General features: G+C 37.7%; 1 protein-coding gene across 12 annotated transcripts in view; it reads right to left on the reverse strand.

Moving 5' to 3' along the window:
* The window catches only part of PPHLN1 (periphilin 1), a 157187-nt gene that overhangs the window by 75581 nt on the left and 59485 nt on the right, over positions 1-22121 (reverse strand). For 9 of the 12 annotated variants that reach the window (XR_004678780.1, XR_004678779.1, XM_035002855.1 and 6 more), the window contains 3 exons: positions 20342-20398; positions 17814-17893; positions 1918-2034 (listed from right to left, as the gene is read on the reverse strand). Coding sequence is in view for 10 of the 12 variants with exons in the window: in XM_035002855.1 (XP_034858746.1) it covers positions 1918-2034; positions 17814-17893; positions 20342-20398 (254 nt within the window). In the remaining 2 variants the exon portion in view is untranslated. The remainder of the gene's footprint in view (positions 1-1917; positions 2035-17813; positions 17894-20341; positions 20399-22121) is intronic. The other 3 variants (XM_035002854.1, XM_035002859.1, XM_035002856.1) reach the window with 2 other exon arrangements.

Consider the following 22121-nt stretch of genomic DNA (forward strand, 5'->3'; position numbering starts at 1 on the left):
TTCTGTTAAATCAGATATGAGTTTACAGAATCAAAGTCAAAATTCTATTTCTCAAAAAGCATAGATCACTAAAATGAGTAACTATTTAACAATTGCCTGAGAACAAATATTACTATCTGAGCAAAATGTTAATAAACTGCGGTGGGATTAGGTTTTTAAATAAAAGAACAAGAGTGTCATAAAAATTTCCCCAATGCTTTACTTCCAGTATAAGAAAGTATCAATCTAACTTGAAAAACGTTTTAGACAGTGCTATGAAATTGATGTTGTTGCTCAACATTAATGATGTATACCATGTAACAAACATATCAAAGAGATCTCAATCCTACCCTCACTCATCTTGCCTCTGGTTCAACAAAAGATCGTGCCTGACCTATCACCCCATTTACAGGTTGTTAGTGCTATTTATTAATTCAAAATCTAGCAAATCCTATGCATTTTTAAGAGAAAAAAATAAGGAGGTTAAAAAGAAAGTCTTTTTAGACCCAATGTCACTGACTATTAAGACTCAAGATCCACTCAAGCAGTAAGTAAAATATTTAAAATCTGGGGAAGGTTGATAGTGAGGACTGTTTTTTTTTTTTAATTAAGAGGTATAAAAAGTGATGGGGGAAAGATGAATATATCTTAATAAAGCCTTGCTAACTGAAGAGTATTAAGCAAACAAGAAAGTGGTATTTTTGGAAGTTTTTAAGTACTCTGAGAAAAATGATCAGTTCTCCAAAATAGCAATTTTGAAGTATATAAACCTATTATTAATATAAAAACCACTATGCTAATTATTAAGAAAATAAACAAAATGGCCCTATAAATTACTTTATTGTTCATGCTTTTAAATAGTGATGGAAAGGTGCCAAAAAGGGACAGCTAGATGATGTTGATATATTCATTCAAGAATATGTATAAATACCTACTATTATAGGTACAATAACAAGGAAACCTTGACCTATTTAAGAATTGATATCTAAATGACAGATAAGCATTTTAAAAAAGAGGGGCTTTATTTGTATACGTACTGATAGAAAGTACAAGCCACTATAAACCCTATGAGCAGTGTACATTAGTTATTTTGGAAAAGATTTTTGTAGGTAAAGATTTATGTAGGTATATACATTTTAGATCAAATTCTAATGCTTGATCCATTTTATCAAAGGGCCTTCTATAAAAAGTATCTTAAAATGTATTGAAAAGCCAGAAATCTTCAAATCTATATAATCTCTCATGGTACAGAGATTTTTATATTCTCTGCGTATCATACCAAAATAATTCCTTTAGCACCAATTCCTGAGTCTAAAGCTTAATTTTGCCAATGAAACATCTATATTTCCCTGTTAGAGATGTTATGGGTTATATAGAAAAGTTTGAGTTCATTTTCAAATGTTTTAATGCAAAAATTCATAAACAGTATTTTATGGACCCAAAAATGCTCTCATCTTTTGGTACTCAAGACTCATCAAAGATCACAGGTAACTCAAACAATGTGTCATTTCATTTCCTGGTATATTTATGAGATAATTTCCATAGAATATAACATGTGATATAAATATAGCCCAAGATCCAAGGTCTAAATAGATTCTTATTCTGAATTGATTGGTTTATGACCAGTGGCTTACCATGATTTCTAGAGATACTTTTAACAGCAAAGCCCATATAAGGATAAACAATGCATTTTCCTTATCTTCCCTATTTATTCTCTCACTTCTATACTACTGGAGAAATTCAGGTATAGTTCAATTATTGAACTCAGAATCATCCATATTCATACTATTACTCTGTGTGGTAAATGTTTATAATCCATGAGGCTATTTTCCCCATATATATTTTAAAGTACTAGAACAAATCAAACACTTCCCACCCATAATTTAAGATCCAGACAAAACTCTTCATGTGAAACATCAAGGGGAAACTATGCCTTACCTCATACTCAATTTCAGGTAAGTTACTCTCATCTGCCTTCTCTAGCTTCTCAGCAGCCCACTTGCTTGCAGCCTCAGCAAGTTCCTTTTCAGTTAGCCTACTGGGTTTGTCTAACACCTAACAAAAACAAAAGAACAGTTCTATTACAATTCTCAAAAGCATTTAAACTTCCAATAAATGAAGAAGTATATCCCAGGGGTGCTTGGGTGGCTCAGCTGGTTAAGCGTCTGCCTTTGGCTCAGGTCATTATCCCAAGGTCCTGGGGTGGAGCCCCACATAGGGCTTCCTGATCCTCAGGGAGCCTGCTTCTCCCTCTCCCTCTGCTTGCCACTCCCCCTGCTTGTGCACTCTATCAAATAAATAAATAAAATCTTTAATAATAAAAAAAAATACATCCCACTTACATTAAAATCATGTAAGCCTCCAATTGTATATAGATAACATGTACATTCTTTATTTACTTTTTCAAAAATATTCAACACAGAATTTAAGTAGCAATTCCTTTTGGCCATACAGATTAGATCTGACTCCTAATTTTATTTATATAAAACTTCAAAAATTCATCTTAAGGAACAAAAGACACTGACAATTAACTAATACACTAACAGTATTTAAAATAAACAGGACATCATACTGATTTCAATGTTGTATCTTGAATTATATTCAATGAAATAAGTAACGCCAAAATATCATCAAGGTAAATTTCTAACTAATACAATAGAAAAGTCATATGCTATTTTCATAACTTGTAATAATTTATATAAATCCTACTCTTTACACAATATTTTATACACTTAAATTTCATTTTGATACTTCTACTGCTTCCCTTCTTCAACCATATCCAATACAAAACAATGTATGGAATTTCAAGTTACAGACAGACCTGGGCTTGAATGCCAGGTTCATCACTTGGTAGATAGATGATTTTATATGTATAATTAATGACACTGTAAAGCCTTGGTTGCCTCATTTACAAAACAGGTGTTAATAATATTGTTTTATAAAGTAGTTTTGAGAATCAAGAGAAGTAATAGACCTGAAAGTAGCACAGTGCTTGATACTTCAGTTTTTCTTTCTTTTCCATATTCACTGATATAAATCAGTTATAGTAAAATATTTGAAGAAGATCAATCAGTTCATGAGGTCAATATAAAAATGAAGAAAATAAAATTTTTTTCTGGATCACATGATTCCCACAATACTGTTTACAGACCTACGTTACAGAATAAGGTATAAAAGTTCTAAGCCAAGGGGCACCTGGGTGACTCAGTCAGTTAAGCATCTGACTCTTAATTTCAGTTAAGGTCATGATCTCAGGGTTGGGAGATGGCATCCCCACAGAGCATGGGCATGGAGCCTGCTTAAGACTCTCTCCCCCTTCCCCTCTCTTAAAACAAAAAACAAAAAACAAAACTAAGCCAAAAATTAGAAAACTTGGTTCCTTGGGCCCTTATAGTAGCTCTGATTCCATTCTATTTTATTAGCATACATTTTCATCAACTAGGTCTTTCACCTCTAATTTTGTCTCCACATCTTCTCTAAAGTCACATCATTAAATCCAAACATACTTCCTCTGGATGACAGTGGCATTAAAAATCTCCACATTAGGGGCACTTGGGTGGCACAGTCGGTTGAGCATCTGACTCTTGGTTTCAGCTGGGGTCGTGATCTCAGGGTTGTGAGATCAAGCCCCCTGTCAGGCTCCATGCTCAGCACAGAGTCTGTCTGAGATTCTCTCTTCCTCTTCCTCTGCCCCTCTGGCTTATTCTCTCTCTTTCTCAAAAATAAATAAATCTTTAAAAGTCTCCACATTAGAGTATACTACCATTTATAAAGTGCTTCTATATGCACACCTAAAAAAGTATTTTAATTAAATGAAATTCCATGAAGGTGGTTAGAGCAGACTTTATTACCCCAACTTATAAACCAAAAAACTGAATGGCCGAAAGCTAGTGATTTGCCCAGTCACTAGTAAATGTAAGCTGGAACTTATGACAAAGGCCCCTGACCTCCTCTCACAGCTTAGTCAATTCACCAAACTACTGGCTGGACATCCATCATAGTTACTGAAAGATAGTAACAGTGTATGTATATAGAGTGTTTCCACAGCCACTGAAGCCTAAATGTGTCACTCCAAAGCCCTAGCCACACGTAATGTTAAAAAGGTAGAAGTAATACCTCTATTATTACTTAGCAGTAAGATTAAAAAGTTAAAAAAACAAACAAAAAAACCCAGGGATGCCTAGATGGCTCAGTCTACAAAGCATTTGCCTTCGGCTCAAGTCATGATCACTGGGTCTTGGGATCAAGCCTCACATTGGGCTCCCTCCTCAGCTGGGAGCCTACTTCTCTCCCTCTCCCTCTGCCCCTCCACCCTGCTCGTGCGTGCTCTCTCTCTCTCTCAAATAAAATCTTCGGGGAAAAAAAAGTTAAAAAAGACAAACTAAGTTAGAATAAACAATCATATACATATGAATACCTCAAAGAAAAAAATTTATGCCCATTTTTTGGTATCTGTTTTGAAGAGAAAATTATAGAGTAAAAATAAAACAAACATTCTTAAGTTCTCTCCAGTAAAGATGGAAGCAAAATCTTCTACAGCTGAATCCTTCCAACCATCTTTCATTAAATCTATACACCTGAAAAACTCTCATTTGAAATTAACTTCTAACAGTAAGAAAAAAATCTGAAAAATGATTCCTACATGAGGGCAGCCAGAATGTCTTAAAAGAAAAAGCCCTCCACCAAATCAGGAAATCTAGATAAAAGTGTCCCACAGCTACCATGTAACCCTGGGCAAGGAACAGAGGCTGTACTTTCCCAATATTTAAAATGATCATAGATCTAAAACTCTGAAAGTCTGATTCCATTTTAAGACAAAAATACCAATATCTACTTTAACTGTCAAAAATAGTTAAAGTCCACTATGGTTGCTTCTCACTAAATACATTTTAACATGTACCACAAAGTCCTACGTTGTAACCTACATTTACATTACAGTTCAGAAGAGATGAGTATTTCATATATCCTAATTTAAACATTCATAGTGAGTTGGATGGGCAACTACTATTTCTTTTCTTTCATTTCTACCTGACAATAAAAACAAGCCAGTCTTTCAGGTGGATAAAGCACCCTTGACATGTAAGGCAGAACCAAAGTTCTAATCAAGCTTTCCTATTCAAAACCAGCATTCTAGAACCCTCAGTCTTCTGTGAAAGCTCTAAGAACACAAGTTGTCACAAAGACATCTTTCTCTTTTTTTTCCCTTTGAGGCAGTCAAGTATCTGCTCCCTGAATACCAGCACAGACAGCCAGGGGACATCTACTCTTGCTGAAAAGCCAAGTATACCAAAGACAGAAAAACAGAAAAAGGAAGAGAATACAATAACAACAGTTATGGAAAGACAGCGTAAGGTTGGGGAAGAGAACCTCTAACTGCTGAGAGTAGATGGAAACAGCAAATTGAGGATTAGAATCATGGATCATCTGTTCAACATGTTTTGGGGTGCTGGAAGGTAGGAATAAGAATGATATAGTGAGGAGTAGCTATGTTCTTCAGAAAATTATTTAACTTCTGAGACTTTTCTATAAAATGGAGATATATATCTACTTTTTAAAATTACAAATTAGAACCATAGCATTAGCTAACACCTGTATCACACATAATTACCATTTCTTTTTTGTGGTAAGAACATTTAAGATCTCTTAGCAAATTTTAAGTATACAGTATCTTTTTTTTTAAAGATTTTATTTATTTGACAGAGAGACAGCAAGAGAGGGAACACAAGCAGGGGGAGTGGGAGAGGGAGAAGCAGGCTCCCCGCTGAGCAGGGAGCCCGATGCGGGGCTTGATCCCAGGACCCTGAGATCATGACCTGAGCCGAAGGCAGACGCTTAACGACTGAGCCACCCAGGCGCCCCAAGTACACAGTATTATTAGCTATAATCACTATGCTGTACATTAGATCCCCAGAACTTATCATCATATAGATGGAAGTTTATACTCTCTGACCAACATCTTCCCTTTTCCCTCAACCACTAGCCCTTACTGACCACTAATCTGTTTCTGTGAATTCAGCTTTTTAATTTAAGATTTTATTTATTTGAGAACGAGAGAGAGCAAGAGCAGGGGGAGAAAGAGAGGGGGAAGCAGGCTCCCCTCTGAGCAAGGAGCCAGACACGGGGCTTGATCCTGGGACTCCAAGATCATGACCTGAGTTGAAGGCAGATGCTTAACAGACTGAGCCACCCAGGTACCCCTTTAGATTCCACATGTAAGTGAAATCATAGAGTACTTAGTCTTTCTCTGGCTTATTAGCATAATGCCCTCGAGGTCCATCCATTTTGTCACAAATGCTAGGATGTCCTTTCTCATAGTTAAATATTCCGTGTATATATACCATATCTTCTTTATTCATTTATCTGTTGAAGGACACTTAAGTTGTTTTCAGGTCTTGGTTACTGTGAATAATGATGTGATGAACAGCATCGGAGATCCTCTTTTCTTTACCTTTGGATATATATCCAGATGTGGGATTTCTGGATCACATGACAGTCCTATTTTTATTTTGTTGAGGAACCCCCACACTGTTTTCCATAGTGACTGCACTACATTTACATTCCTACCAACAGTGCACAAGGGTTCCCTTTCCTCCACACTCTCACTAACAACACTTGTTATCCCACCTTTTTGATGACAGCCATCCTAACAGGTGTTGAGATAACTCATTGTAGTTTTGATTTCTATTTCCCAGATAATTAGTGATGTTGAGTACCTTTTTGTATACCTGTAGGCCATTCATGTCTTCTTTGAAAAAAAAAATGTCTATTCAGCTCCATTGCTCAATTTTTATTTGGACTGTTTGATTTTTTTGCTATTGAGTTGTGTAAGTTCTTCCTATACTTCAGATATTAACCCCTTATCAGATTTATGATTTGCAAATATTTTCTACCATTCCTTAGGTTACTCTTTTCATTTTGTTGATGGTTTTCTTTTGCTGTGCAGAAGCTTTTTACTTTGAAGTTATCCCACTTGTTTATTTTTGCTTTTGCTGCCTTTGCTTTTGGTGTTGAATCCAAAAAAACTCACTGCCAAGACTGATGTCAGAGAACTGACCACCTATGTTTTCTTCTAGGTCTTCTAAGGTTTTAGGTCTTACTTTCAAATCTTTAATCCACTTGAAGTTGATTTTCATACATGGTGTAAAATAGAGGTCCAGTTTCATTACGTTGTACGTCGCTACCCAGTTTTCCCAACACTACTTATTGAAGACTGTCCTTTCCCCCACTGTATATTCTTGGCTCCTGCATTGTAAATTAATTGACCATATATGCATGGGTTTATTTCTGAGGTCTCTACTCTGTTCCATTGATCTATGTGTCTGTTTTTATGCCAATGCCATACTGTTTTGATAACTACAGCTTGTTTTAAATCAGGAAGTGTGATGCCTCCAGCTTTGTTCTTCTTAAGATTGCTTTGGCCATTTGGGATCTTCTGTGGTTCCATACAAATTTTAGGATTATTCTAGTTCTGTGAAAAATACCACTGGTTTTTTTTTTATAAAAATTGCACTGAATCTGTAGATTGCTTTGGATAGTATGGACACTTCAACAATATTAACTGCAGCAATCCATGAACATGGATTATCTTTCCATTTATTTGTGTCTTCTTCAACTTCTTTCATCAATGTTTTATAATTTTCAGTGTAAAGGTGTTTCACCTCCTTGGTTAAATTTATTCTTAAGTATTTTCTTTTTGATGCTGTAGTAAATGGAACTGTTCTCTTAACTCACTTTTTGACAGTTTATAATTGCTGTATAGAAACATGACTTCTGCATATTGATTTTGTATCCCGCAACTTTACTGAATTTATCTATTCTAACAGCTTCTCGGTGATCACTTTAGGGTTTTCAATAAAAAAAAAAAAAAAAAGTCTTACATATCCCTTTCAATTTGGATGCTTTTTATTTCTTTTCCTTGCCTAATCCTTCTGGTGAGGACTTCTCGTTCTATGTTGGTTTAGAAGGGACAAGAGTAGACCAGTTGTCTTGTTCCTGATCTTAGAGGTAAAGCTTTCAGCTTTTCACCACTAAGTATGATGTTAGCTCTGGGCTTGTCATATCAGACCTTTATTATGTTGAGGTATATTCCCTCTACACCCAGTAGTTCACAGTTTTTATCATGAATGGATTTGGAATTTTGTCAAATGGCTTTTTTTGCATCTACTGAGATGATCATATATTTTTAATTTTTTTTTAAAGATTTTATTTATTTATTTGACAGAGAGAGATACAGCAAGAGAGGGAACACAAGCAGGGGGAGTGGGAGAGGGAGAAGCAGGCTTCCTGCTGAGCAGGGAGCCCGATGTGGGGCTCGATCCCAGGACCTCGGGATCATGACCTGAGCCAAAGGCAGATGCTTAAGGACTGAGCCACCCAGGTACCCCTATTTTTAGTATTAATGTCCATGTCATTCTGTTAATGCAATATATCACATTGATTGATTTGTGGGTACTTGCATCGCTGGAATGAATCCCATGTGATCATGGTACATGATCCTTTGAATGTGCTGTGCAATTTCGTTTAGTAATATTTTACTGAAGACTCCCACATCTATGTTCATCAGAGATACTGGCCTATAATTTTCATTCCTTGTAGTGACCTTGTCTGGATGTAGTATCAAGGTAATGCTGACCTCAAAATGTGCCTGAAGTATCCCCTCCTCTTCGGTTTTTTGGAAGAGTTACTGAAGAATTAGTACTCCTTAAATATTTGAAGGAATTTACCAGTGAAATAATTTGAGAAAATTATTTAACTTCTGAACATTTTCTATAAAATGGAGATATATACCTACTTATACCATAGCATGTCTGTATGAAAAAGAGAGAAAAACACTCAATATAGTAATTAGAATCAGGTAGTTATACAATAAATGTTAGGTCTCTGACTATACACATACCTCCCAAAATAAAAGCACAGTCTATCAAATATTCCCCATGTGAATATTCATTCCTACCTTGTTATGGTCAAAATTAGCAATGACTGCAATTAAGTACAAATTTTAGCATAACCTGTGGAAAAATAGTATGAGAAAACTGCTCATTTTTCTGGTAGATACTTTCAAGTTGTGGTTACTTAAGATTCAAGTTTTGGGGTTTTTTGTTATTTTATTTTCCTATATATCTACAGAGGACCCTTGAGCAACACAGATTTGAACAGTATGGGTCCACGTATGCGTGGATTTCTTACAGTTCAGTACTATAAATGTATTTCTCTTATGACTTTTTTTTTTAAGATTTTATTTATCTGAGGGGTGCCTGGGTGGCTCAGTCATTAAGCACCTGCCTTCGGCTCAGGTCATGGTCCCATGGTCCTGGGATTGAGCTCCACATTGGGCTCCCTGCTCAGCAGGAAGCTTGCTTCTCCCTCTCCCTCTCCCAACTTCCCCTTGCTTTGTGTTCCCTCTCTCGTGGTGTCTCTCTCTGTCAAATAAATAAAATCTTTAAAAAATATATTTATTTATTTGAGAGAGAGAGAAAGAGAGAGAGCACAAACAGGGGAAGTGGCAAAGGGAGAGGGAGAAGCAGGCTCCCCACCGAGCAGGGAGCCAGAAGTGGGGTTCAATCCCAGGACCCTGGGATCATGACCTGAGCCGAAGGCAGATGCTTAACCGACTGAGCCACCCAGATGCCCTCTCTTATGATTTTTGTAACATTCTCTTTTTCCTAGCTTACTTTAAGAATATAGCATATAATATATATATAGCATACAAAATATGTGTTAATTAAGTATATTATCAGTCAGGTTTCCAGCTGAGAGTAGGCTATAGAATTTAAGTTAGGGGGAGTCAAAATTTATATATGAATTTTTGACTGCATGGGAGGTCAGTACTCCCAACCCCTATGTTATTCAAGGGTCAACTGTACTCAACTGTACTTTTTTTCTTTTTACTATTTTTACTTATTATTTATTTAAATTCAATTAACATATAATGTACTATTAGTTTCAGATGTAGACTTCAGTGATTCATTTATATAATACCCAGTGTTCATTACATCACGTGCCCTCCTTAATGTCCATCACCATTACCCCATTCTCCCACCCACCCCTCCAATCCAGAAATCCTCTGTTTGTTTCCTATGATTAAGAGTCTCTTATGGTTTGTCCCCCGTCTGATTTCGTGTTTTTTCCTCTCTTCCCCTATGAACTTCTGCCTTGTTTCTTAAATTCCACGTATCAGTGAGATATAATGGTCATTCTCTGATTGACTTATTTCGCTTAGCATAATACCCTCTAGTTCCATCCACGACGTTGCAAATGGCAAGATTTCAATTTTTTGATGGCTGAGTAGTATTTCATTGTGTGTGTGTGTGTATACACATATGTGTATATATATATATGAATGACATCTTCTTTATCCATTCATCTGTCAACAGACATCTGGGGCTCTTTCTATAGTTTGGCTATTGTGGACATTGCTGCTATAAACACCAGGGTGCAGGTGCCCCTTTGGATCAATACATTTGTATCTTCTGGGTAAATTCCTAGTAGTGCAATTGCTGGATCACAGGGTAGCTCTATTATCAACTTTCTGAGGAACCTCCATACTGTTTTCCAGAGTGGCTGCACCAGCTTGCATTCCCACCAACAGTGTAAGAGGGTTCCCCTTTCTCCACATCCTCACCAATATCTGTCGTTTCCTGACTTGTTAATTTTAGGCATCCTGACCTAAAATGAGGTGGTATCTCATTGTGGTTTTGATTTGTATTTCCTTGATGCCATGCGATATTGAGTAATTTTTCATGTGTCTGTTGGCCATTTGGATGTCTTCTCTGGAGAAATGTCTGTTCATGTCTTCTGCCCATCTCTTGATTGGATTATTTGTTCTTTGGGTGTTGAGTTTGGTAAGTTCTTTATAGAATTTGGATACTAGCCCTTTAACTGATAAGACATTGGCAAATACCTTCTTGCATTCTGTCGGCTGTCTTTCGGTTTTGTCAACTGTTTCCTTTGTTTGCTGTGCAAAAGCTTTTTATCTTGATGAAGTCCCAATAGTTCATTTTTGCCTTTCTTCCCTTGCCTTTGGAGACGTATCTAGCAAGAAGTTGCTGGAGCCGAGGTCACAGAGATTGCTGCCTGTGTTTTCTAGGATTTGGATGGATTCTTGTCTCATATTTAGGTCTTTCGCCCATTTTGAGTCTATTTTTGTGTATGGTATAAGAAAATAGTCCGGTTTCATTCTTCATGCATGTGGCTGTCCAATTTTCCCAACACCATTTGTTGAAGAGACTGTCTTTTTCCCACTGGATATTCTTCCCTGCTTTGTCAAAGATTAGTTGACCATAGAGTTGAAGGTCCATTTCTAGGCTCTCTATTCCATTGATCTATGTGTCTGTTTTGTGCCAGTACCATACTGTCTTGGTGATTACAGCTTTGTAATAGAGCTTAATGTCTGGAATTGTGATGCCACTAGCTTTGGTTTTCTGTTTCACCATTCCTTTGGATATTCGGGGTCTTTTCTGGTTCCATACAAATTTTATGATTATTTGTTCCATTTCTGTGAAAAAAGTTGATGGTATTTTGATAGGGATTGCATTGAATGTATAAAATGCTCTAGCATAGACATTTTAAAAGTATTTGTTCTTCTAATCCATGAGCATGGAAGGTTTTTCCATTTCTTTGTGTTTTCCTCAATTTCTGTGATAAGTGTTCTATAGTTTTCTGAGTACAGATCCTTTACATCTTTGGTTAGGCTTATTCCTAGGTATCTTACGGTTTTTGGCACAATTGTAAATGGCATCGACTCCTTAATTTCTCTTTCTTCTGTCTCATTGTTAGTGTATAAAAATACAGCTGACTTCTGTACATTGATTTTATATCCTGCCACTTTGCTGATTTCCTGTATGAGTTCTAGCAATTTTTTGGTGGAGTCTTTTGGGTTTTCCACATAGAGTGTCATGTCATCTGCAAAGAGTGAGAGTTTGACTTCTTTGCCAATTCAGATGCCTTTTATTTCTGTTTGTGTCTGACTGCTGAGGCTAGGACTTCTATACTATGTTGAGCAGCAGTGGTGATAGTAGACATCCCTGCCATGTTCCTGACTTTAGGGGAAAAACTCTTAGTTTTTTACAGAGAATGATATTTGCTGTGGGCTTTTCATAAATGGTTTTTATGACAGATTTATGTTCCTTCTATCCCTACATTGTGAAGAGTTTTAATCAAGTAAGGATGCTGGGGCACCTAGGTGGCTCAGTCAGTTGAGGTCTGCCTTTGACTCAGGTCGTGGTCCTGGGGTCCTGGGATCAAGTCCCACGTCGGGCTCCCTGCTCAGTGGGGAGCCTGCTTCTCCCTTTCCCTCTGCCTCTACCTCTCCCCCTGCTTGTACTCTGTCAAATAAATTAAAATCTTAAAAAAAAAAAAAAAAAGGATGCTGTACTCTGTCAAATGCTTTTTCTGCATCTATTCAGTGTATCATATGGTTCTTATCCTTTCTTTTATGTAGTGTATCACACTGATTGATTTGTGGATGTTGAACCATGCTTGCAGGCCAGGAAAAAATCCCACTTGGTTGTGGTGAATAAACCTTTTAATATACTGTTGGATCCTACTGGCTAGTAATCTTGGTGAGAACTTTTGCATCCATGTTCATCAAGGATATTGGTCTGTAATTCTCCTTTTTGGTGGGGTCTTTGTCTGGTTTTGGGATCAAGGTAATGTCACAGAAGGAGTTTGGAAGTTTCCCTTCCATTTCTATTTTTTGAAACAGCTCCAGAAGAATAGATACTAATTCTTTTTTAAATGTTTGGTAGAATTCCCCCAGGGAAGGCATCTGGCCCTGGACTCTTGTTTGTTGGGAGATTTCTGATTACTGATTCGATTTCCTTACTGGTTACGGGTCTCTTCAGGTTTTGTTTTCTGTTTCTTCCTGTTTCAATTTTGGTAGTTTATATGTCTCCAGGAATGCATCCATTTCTTCCAGATTCCTAATTTGTTGACATATACTTGCTCATAATATGCTCTTAAAGTTGTTTTTGTTTCCTTGGTGTTGGTTGTGATCTCTCCGCCTTCATTCATGATTTATTTATTTGAGTCCTTTTTCTTTTCTTTTTGATATGTCTGGCCAGGGGCTTATCAACCTTATTAATTCTTTCAAAGAACTCGCTCCTACTTTTGCTGATCTGTTCTACTGTTCTCTTGGTTTCTATTTCATTGATTTCTGCTCTGATCTTTATTATTTCTCTTCTACTGGGTTTAGGCTTTATTTGCTGTTCTCCAGCTCCTTTAAGTGTAAGGTTAGGTTGTATATTTGAGCCCTATGTTGTTTCCTGAGAAAGGCTTGTATTGGTATGTACTTCCCTTTTAGGACCACCTTTGCTGCATCCCAAAAGTTTTGAACAGTTGTGCTTTCATTTTCATTTGTTTCCATGAATTTAATTCCTTAATTTCCTGGTTGACCCATTCATTCTTTAGTAGGATGCTCTCTAGCTTCCATGTATTTGAGTTCTTTCCAAATTTCCTCTTGTGATTGAGTTCAAGTTTCAAAGCATTGTGGTCTAAAAATATGCAGGGAATGATCCCAAGCTTTTGGTACCAGTTGAGACCTGATTTGTGACCCAGTATGTGAACTATTCTGGAGAACGTTCCACATGCACTCGAGAAGAATGTGTATTCTGCTCCTTTAGGACAGAATGCTCTGAATACATCTGTGAAGTCAATCTGGTTCAGTGTGCCATTCAAAGCCCTTGTTTCCTTGTTGAACTTCTGCTTAGATGATCTGTCCACTGCTGTGAGTGGGGTATTGAAGTCCCCTACTATTATTGTATTATTATCAATGTGTTTCTTTAATTTTGTTACAAACTGGTTTATATAATTGGCTGCTCCCATGTTAGGGGCATAAATATTTATAATTGTTAGATCTTCTTGTTGGATAGACCCTTTAATTATGATACAGTGTCTTTCTTCATCTCGTATTATAGTCTTTGGTTTAAAATCTAATTTGTCTGATATAAGGATTGCTACCCTAGCTTTCTTTTCACGTCCATTAGCATGATAAATGGCTTTCCACTCCCTCACTTTCAATCTGGAGGTGTCTTTGGGTCTAAAATGAGTCTCTTGCAGACAGCATTATCGATGGTTCTTACTTTTTTTATCTAATCTGATACCCTGTGCCTTTTGATTGGGGCATTAACCCATTTACATTCAGAGTAACTGTTTAAAGATATGAATTTAGTGCCACTGTATTACCTGTAAAGTCACTGTTCCTGTAAATTGTCTCTGTTCCTTTCTGGTCTATGTTACTTTTAAGCTCTCCACTTAAAGGATCCCCTTTAATATTTGCAGGGCTGCAGGGCTGCCCTTGCAGGGCTGGTTTAGCGATCACAAATTCTTTTAGTTTCTGTTTGTCCTGGAAGTTTTTTTTATCTTTCTTTCTATTCTGAATGACAGTCTTGATGGATAAAGTAACATTGGTTGTGTATTTTTCTCTTTAGCACCCTGAATACATCATGCCAGTCCTTTCTGGCCTGCCAGGTCTCTGTGGATAGGTCTGCTGCCAGTCTAATGTTTCTACTCTTGTAGGTTATGGACCTCTTGTCCCAAGCTGCTTTCAGGATTTTCTCCTTGTCTCTGAGATTTGCAAGTTTCACCATTATATGTCAAGATGTTGACCTATTTTTATTAATTTGGGGGTGGGGTTTCTCTCTGCCTCCTGGACTTGAATGCCTGTTTCTTTCCCCATATTACGGAGGTTCTCTGCTATAATTTGCTCCAATATACCTTCTGCCCCACCCTCCTCTCTCTCTCTTTCCTCTTCTTCTGGGATCCCAATTATTCTAATATTGTTTTGCTTTATGGCATCACTTATCTCTCGAATTCTCCCCTCATGATCCTGTAGTTGTTACCTCTCTTTTTCTCAGCTTCTTTATTCTCCATCATTTGGTCTTCTATATCACTGATTCTCTCTTCTGCCTCATTTATCCTAGTAGTTAGAGCCTCCACTTTTTATTGCATCTCAATAGCTTTTTTGATTTTGACTTGATTAGATTTTAGTTCTTTTATTTCTCTAGAAAGGGATTCTCTAGTGTTCTCTATGCTCTACTCAAGCCCAGCTAGTATCTTAATAATCATTATTCTGAACTCTAGTTCTAACATCTTACTTATATCCATACTGATTAGGTCCCTGGCAGTCAGTACTGCCTCTTGTTCTCTTTTTTGAATGAGTTTTTCTGTCATCATTCTTGCCAGAGAAGAATATATGAATGAGAGAACAAAATACTAAAATGGCAACAACAACCCCAGAGAAATATATACTAAACAATTCAGAAGAGACCCAAAAGGGGGGGGGGGGGGGGGGGAGAGAATATAATCAGACAGGTGAACAGAACAGAGCAATACACTAGATCCTGTGTGTATTTCTGTTAGAAAACTAGATCCCTCAGGGCACCTGGGTGGCTCAGTTGGTTAAGCGGCTGCCTTTGACTCAGGTCATGATCCCAGACTCCTGGAATCAAGCCCTGTGTCGAGCTCCCTGCTCAGCAGGGAGCCTGCTTCTCCCTCTCCTCTGTGCTCTCTCTCTCAAATAAATTAAACCTTAAAAAATAAATAAATAAAAGAAAACTAGATCCAAAAATTGTAAAGAAAGAAAAACTTACCTATGTATAAAAATAAAATTAAATACAATGAAAAAATAGAATGTAACTGTACAAATGAAAATTAAAAGACAAAAAACAAAAAAGAAAAAAGAAGAAGGAACATAGACAGGTGAACAGAACAGAGCAATACACTATATCCTGGGTATATTTTAGTCTGTTTGTTAGAAGAAAGTACATCCCAAAATTGTAAAGAAGAACATGTATGTGTGTGTGTATATATATATATATATATATATATACACACACACACACATACACACACACACACGACAATAAAATTAAACACATTGAAAGAATAAGATTTCACTGTAAAGATGAAAATTTTTAAATATTTTAACAGAAAAAAAAAAGAAAAAAGGAAAGAGTATGATCAGACATTTGGTCTGTTTGTTAGAATAAACTGCATCCCAAAATTGTAAAGAAAGAAAAACTTATGTATAGACAAAAATAAAATTAAAGACAATGAAAGGATAGAATGTAACTGTGAAAATGAAAATTAAAAAAGACTTCTAAAAAAGAGTTGATAAAATAGGAAATGAGTTGAAAAAGGAAAGAGAAAAAAATATATATAATTGAAAGACTAAAGAACCATGGGAAAAAAACCATGAATTCTATATACTATTTTCCCCTAGCGCTGGAGTTTTGCAGTTCTGTGTGATCAATAAACTTGGTCTTAGCCGGATATTCTTGCTGATCTTCTGGGGGTGGGGCCTGTTGCCCTGATCCTCAGGTGTCTTTGCCCAGGGTGGAACTGCACCACCCTTGACAGGGGGCCAGACTAAGTAAGTAGCTCTGGATTGCCCTATGTAGCTTTTATTCCCTGAAGGCTTTCCGTGCAGCTTTAGAGGATGAGAATGAAAATGGCAGCCTCCCAATCTCCGGCTCCAGAGCCAAAAGCTTGGAGCCCCACTCCTCAGTGAGGCCTCAGGGAAAAGCAGTCAGTCACTCCTGTCTCCCTGGATTCTGTCCACACTCCTTGCTCACCCGGCCTGTGACCTAGCATTTCTATCTCAGGCATGCGACCCCGTTTCAAGTCTCCAAAGCTTGCAGACTCCTGCAGTGCCCACCCATGCCACTCCTCCCAGGGAAGGAAGGGGGTTCTCGCCAGTTCTGCTACTCGCTGGGCCCCTGCTCGGACAGCAGTCACCTGACTGTGCCACAGTTCATGGTTTATGGCAACTCAGAGCTGAGAGCCCACTCCTGGGCTCACTGACTGCAGCGGGCTTCACCGCTCTGATGCCTGGGAGCTCTGCCACACTCAGACACTCCCAGTCTTATTATGACCCTGGCCATCCTGAAACCACACTGTCCCCGCTAGAACTCTGTCCTGCTTCACCACCTTAGTGCCTTTCAGGCAGGGACATCTCTCACTGGAGCAGACTTCTAGAAGTTTCGATTCTGTGCTCCACTGCTCTATCACTTTCTGGTGCTGGCTTATGGAGGCTCCTTCCCCCCGTGGTTTATCTCCCCATATATCACCTCGGAGTCACTTCTCCGCTCCTTCTACCTTGCAGAAAGCGGCTGCTTTTCTATTTGTAGAGTTGCAGCTATTCTTTTCTTAGATCTCTGGTTGAGCTCGCAAGTGTTTAGAATGATTTGATAGCTATCTGGCTGAATTCCTGGGACCAGACAAAACTAAGGACTCCTACTCCTCTGCCATCTTGGACTCCTCCCCCAGTCTTGGTTTTTTTAAAAGATTTATTTATTTATTTATTTATTTATTTATTTATTTATTAAAGATTTTATTTATTTATTTGAGAGAGAGAGAATGAGAGAGAGCACATGAGAGTGGGGAGGGTCAGAGGGAGAAGCAGACTCCCTGCCGAGCAGGGAGCCCAATGTGGGACTCGATCCCGGGACTCCAGGATCATGACCTGAGCCGAAGGCAGTCGCTTAACCAACTGAGCCACCCAGGCGCCCAAAAAGATTTATTTATTTGAGAGAGAGCACACGCGCATGAGTGGGGGGGAGGGGCAGAGGGAGAGAATCTTCGAGCTGACTCCCCCCTGAGCGCAGAGCCCTACTCAGGGCTCGATCTCACAACCCATGAGATCATGACCTGAGCTAAAATCGTGAGTTGGATGCTTTACCGACTGAGCCACCCAGGCACCTCATGATTCAAGTTTTTAAATGCAGCAAATTACCCTCATTAGGTTTAACAGTAAAGAATAAAAGCATCTGTACCACACAGACCACCTCCTTTACTTTGTGATTCCTCTTTAAATTAATTTTATAGATATAACAAACCTTTGACGGAGGAACTGCTGAAGAACTTGAGGGTGAAGTGTCTCTTGATGTTTTCAAAGACTGAACAGGTCTCTCTTTACCTATACAAGAAAATATAAAATGCAATTTTCTAGCTCATTTGTTTCCAATTAGAGTGATTTTGTAATTAAATAAATGAGGGGGGTGTCATATACTTATTTTAGTACTGAAGTCTTCATTATTAAATTAAATCCTTTAATATCTAAACCTACCTCTCTCAGAGGCAAGGTACCATAAAAATTTTCAACTAACCTAGTACCAGTGGACACCATATATGGCAATCCAGGCCACATTAATGCTAGTTAGCAAACACAGAACGACTGAGAAGACCTCAAGTACAGGAAAAGACTAAAATCATAAATGCTTCCTCCTCCAAGTTCCTAAAAGCTAACTTTTAATTTATCAATAAACAATAAAAAAGTAGTTGTTATATAAATACCACAAAGAAAACTAGCTAATTAAACAATAGCTCAAAGTGAGGGGCATGTAGGAAATCTAGCAGATATTCCTGAAATATTTAGTTTAAAAAATAAAAATAAAAACTAGAAAACTGTAATTTAGAGCACTATCCTAATGCCGGGTATGAATAAGTACCCATTTGTTAAATGGTTAAAAATAAATCTGTGTGAGATAGTCACTAACCTTTATCTTTAGTCACTACAGACACTAATGTAGTGCTATATATATATACACCACCGTTTTTATAGAAACTTAAGCCAGAAAATAGATTTAAACATTAGTCAGTTCAACATAGAATATTGTTTTAGTTAAATATAATCATAACAATAACTGTGAGCTATTACTGACAGAAAAATATTTCATTAAATTATCTGTATGTGTCAAATATAAATTCTCTGCTCTTAATTGCTAAAAAACAAAAACAAAAACAAAAATCAAAAAAACAAAAACCTGACAAAATTAAATTACAGAGAAAAGGAGAAGGTGGCACCAAGTTTGGATTGACACAGAAGGTGGTCAAGACTAGCCAGTCAGTTACGGCCAAGAAAGCAGTCAAGGGCAAAAGCAGACACAAACGACCTTGAAACTGAAGCAAAACCAGCTTCAGTCAAAAAGCCTCTTAAGCTCTTCCTGCTATGGTCAAGACTGCCAAGTAGGAGCCTAGAGCCTCAAGGTCCCTGACCACGTAGGGCAGTAGTGAATATCAGCTCTATCCAATGTCCTGCAGCCCTGGAAAGCCTTTCTGGAGACGCTCCCCTCACCACCTCCCGAGGGATAGCGGGTAATGTGTGAAGATATTTTCCATTGTCACAAGTGGGAGAGTGCCCTTGGCACACAGTAAGTCGAGGCTAGGGATGCTGCTAAAACACCCTACAAATGCACAGGACAGCCTCCCACAACAAAGAATTATCTAACCTCAATTGTCAACAGTACCAGGGATAAGAACTCCTGCTCTAGGCACAGTATTCTACCTCGGAAACTCCAACAGTCTCATAAAAAATCATAACCCTAGGAATCTTTTAACTTGTGGTATTAAGAGCCTTTCACACTAAGTGGTTTAAAAGTTCTTGTAGACCTTAAAAATCAAAAGATACCAACCAACACTATATCCCAAAATGACTAAGAACATGATTTCATCATTCCCACTTTATTTCTATTACATATGGCAAATTCTTCATCATACTGTGACAGTGTCAGTCTATTCCACTGCACCAGAAGCTCCTAGAGGTGCAAGTATCATAGCTTATTTCTGAATACCCAGGGCCTACCCTGCTCAAGTCCTTTAAGAAAAGAATAAATACTCAAAAATTAGGTGAAAAGATAAATTATTTTTCTACCTTTAGGATACAGTGACCTCCCCATTCTATTCAGATAAGCAATTCCTTGAAAGAAGGTGAGGAGCTCAACCAATCAGCACATCAAACTATGCTAATTAAAGGCATAATTATAGGCTCAATTCTGACACATAGCAGCTAGACACAGAACAAGCAGCTGTTAATCTCTTACTTAGCAAAATCTTACAAACACATCAGCACTACAGGTATTGTCAAGTATAATAGGATCTTTCCTGTAGTCTTAGGATCTTTCCTGATTTTAGCTGCATTAGGGCTAATTTAAGCAGATTTCTCAGTGTGCAGAAGCAAAAGAATCCTGAAGGATAGAGCAGGTGGTATATCATATATCCACATATATTCATATATACCTGTTGCATGAAGGGCAGGGACAGGCAAGAAGCAAAGGATAAAGAAAAAGGATGCTACAGATGGCAGCGGAAAGACCACAGAAAAGGTGAAAAGAAATACCCTGATCTTACTGTTGTCCGGTCCTGTCAATGATTTGTTTATTCTACAAATCTCAATCTCCTTTGAGGTGGCTATTCCTGACCAGACAAGCAATTCACAATCCTACTATCTGTATCTACTACCATTAAACTCTAGTTCCAACTAAAGACTAACTGGGCAGTTATACACTTTTCCCATTTCTGTAACCTCTATCAATTCAAGTCCCCCACCCCTTCACAATCCCAAATCAAAATCTAACTCAAAACTCACCTCTTTCTGGATTTCCTTCATTCTGCCGTTTGTAGGAGGCACCAGCACGGATGGACTCTAGGGAAAGGTGGGCAAGGAGGAATTAACACCAGCACCTCTGTGCCCAGGAATGACAAGAGAAGAACCCAGAAGTAGGAGTGATGAAAACAGCAACTTCTGAGCATTTGCTGGTGACCCTAAATTCTTTCCTACCCTGCCTTCAAATTGGGATGCCTGAGCAACCAACACTAAAGAGTAGTAACAGAACAGGAGAAAATTTCTGTTTTTTAAGATTAGAAGCTAACTGGGTCCAACAACAATGAAGTGTTAAGATTAGGCTAACCATAGATAACACGAGCAGAAAGGAAATGAGAAAAGGATTATATAATAAGACACCAAAAATTGAAAATAAGGATCAGGTCTTACTCATCACTTTAAGCACCTATTCCAATCTTCATGAGGTTGGCAAAGGACTGGTTCAAGAATCACTCACACACACACACACACACACACACACACACACACCACAATCAAGAGAGAAAGATGAATCACCACTAGAAATCAAAAAGAATACTGGTAAAGTTTTCATAGTGTATCATATCTGTTCCCTAGGCTTACAGTAGCTATCTGCAAGGAGTCATTCTGACTTGCTCTCAAAAGTAGCCCATTAATAAATCCTGCTACTTCTTTTTATACAAACTCTCTCATATAAGGATTTTCTTTATAAACAAATCCACAACTACTGTCTTGCTAGAATCCCTAATTATCCCATATTTACAATCTTGTGAATATTTTGTTAGCTTCCTTACCTGCAAACTCAGTGATACAGGTGTACTTAACTTTTTAAGTAGGTTAAATATAATAATAGGTATCTTTCCAATAGGATGAAAACTCCTTAACACTTCAAATTTTTCTATTATAGATCCCAAATTGCCAATTCTACTTCCCCCCCGCCCCCCCGAGAACTGTTTTGGCACTGTTAGCACCCACCCTGCATTAAAAAAAATATTTCAAGAAAAAATATATTTCAAGAAATATGCAAATATTATCATCCTACTTCCGCAAGAATGTTGTTAAAGATGCAATATCCTTCTCCCCTGCATAACTGATCTCTCTGTTATCAGGAAAATTTTTGTTCCTCCTGAGCAGCCAATCTGTTTTTATCTATTACTGAATACTTCATCTCTTTGTTTTAGCCAAATCCTTATTGATCTCAGCAACTGTTCAGAGCATTCACACTGGCATTTATTCTTTTATTTTCGCGTTTATTTCTTTCACAAAAAATTCTTCACCCATTTACTTAATCCTGTTTTATTACGTGTTTATTTTGTAACTTGTCTCCCATTCTTTGTAGATCAAGAAATGAGAACACTGGTATTTTACAAGAGTGTCTGGAATCTGGGGATGGCTCATAATAGCTGATGAGAGTGGCCTGTCCACATCTCTTCCAAACTCCAAGTTCAGGGGCTCCACATCAGTAAAACCTGAGCTCAATCATTACGGTAGTATTCCCTCCATGGCAAATGCCACAGATCATGTGCTGTGCCCCTGAAGAGTCAGTTCACCAACACACCGCTGGTGCTGTTTATTGATTTCAATGACAAATTTCAGAGACATTGCAGGAATAACCACATTTAACTACAGATTCCTACCCATAAAAAACAGGGCTGGACTATTTAATAATATCCTAAAAGACCAATAAAACCATGCAGCTGAACACAGCTCAAATTGCAGATTCATAAATAAGTGCTTATATTAACCCTCTAAGTTTTAGGGGTTTTTGTTTTTTAACACAACAAGA

Source organism: Mirounga leonina, unplaced genomic scaffold (genome assembly GCF_011800145.1).
Source record: "Mirounga leonina isolate KUSES-001 unplaced genomic scaffold, KU_Mleo_1.0 Mir_126, whole genome shotgun sequence".
NCBI classification, from domain to species: Eukaryota; Metazoa; Chordata; class Mammalia; order Carnivora; family Phocidae; genus Mirounga; species Mirounga leonina.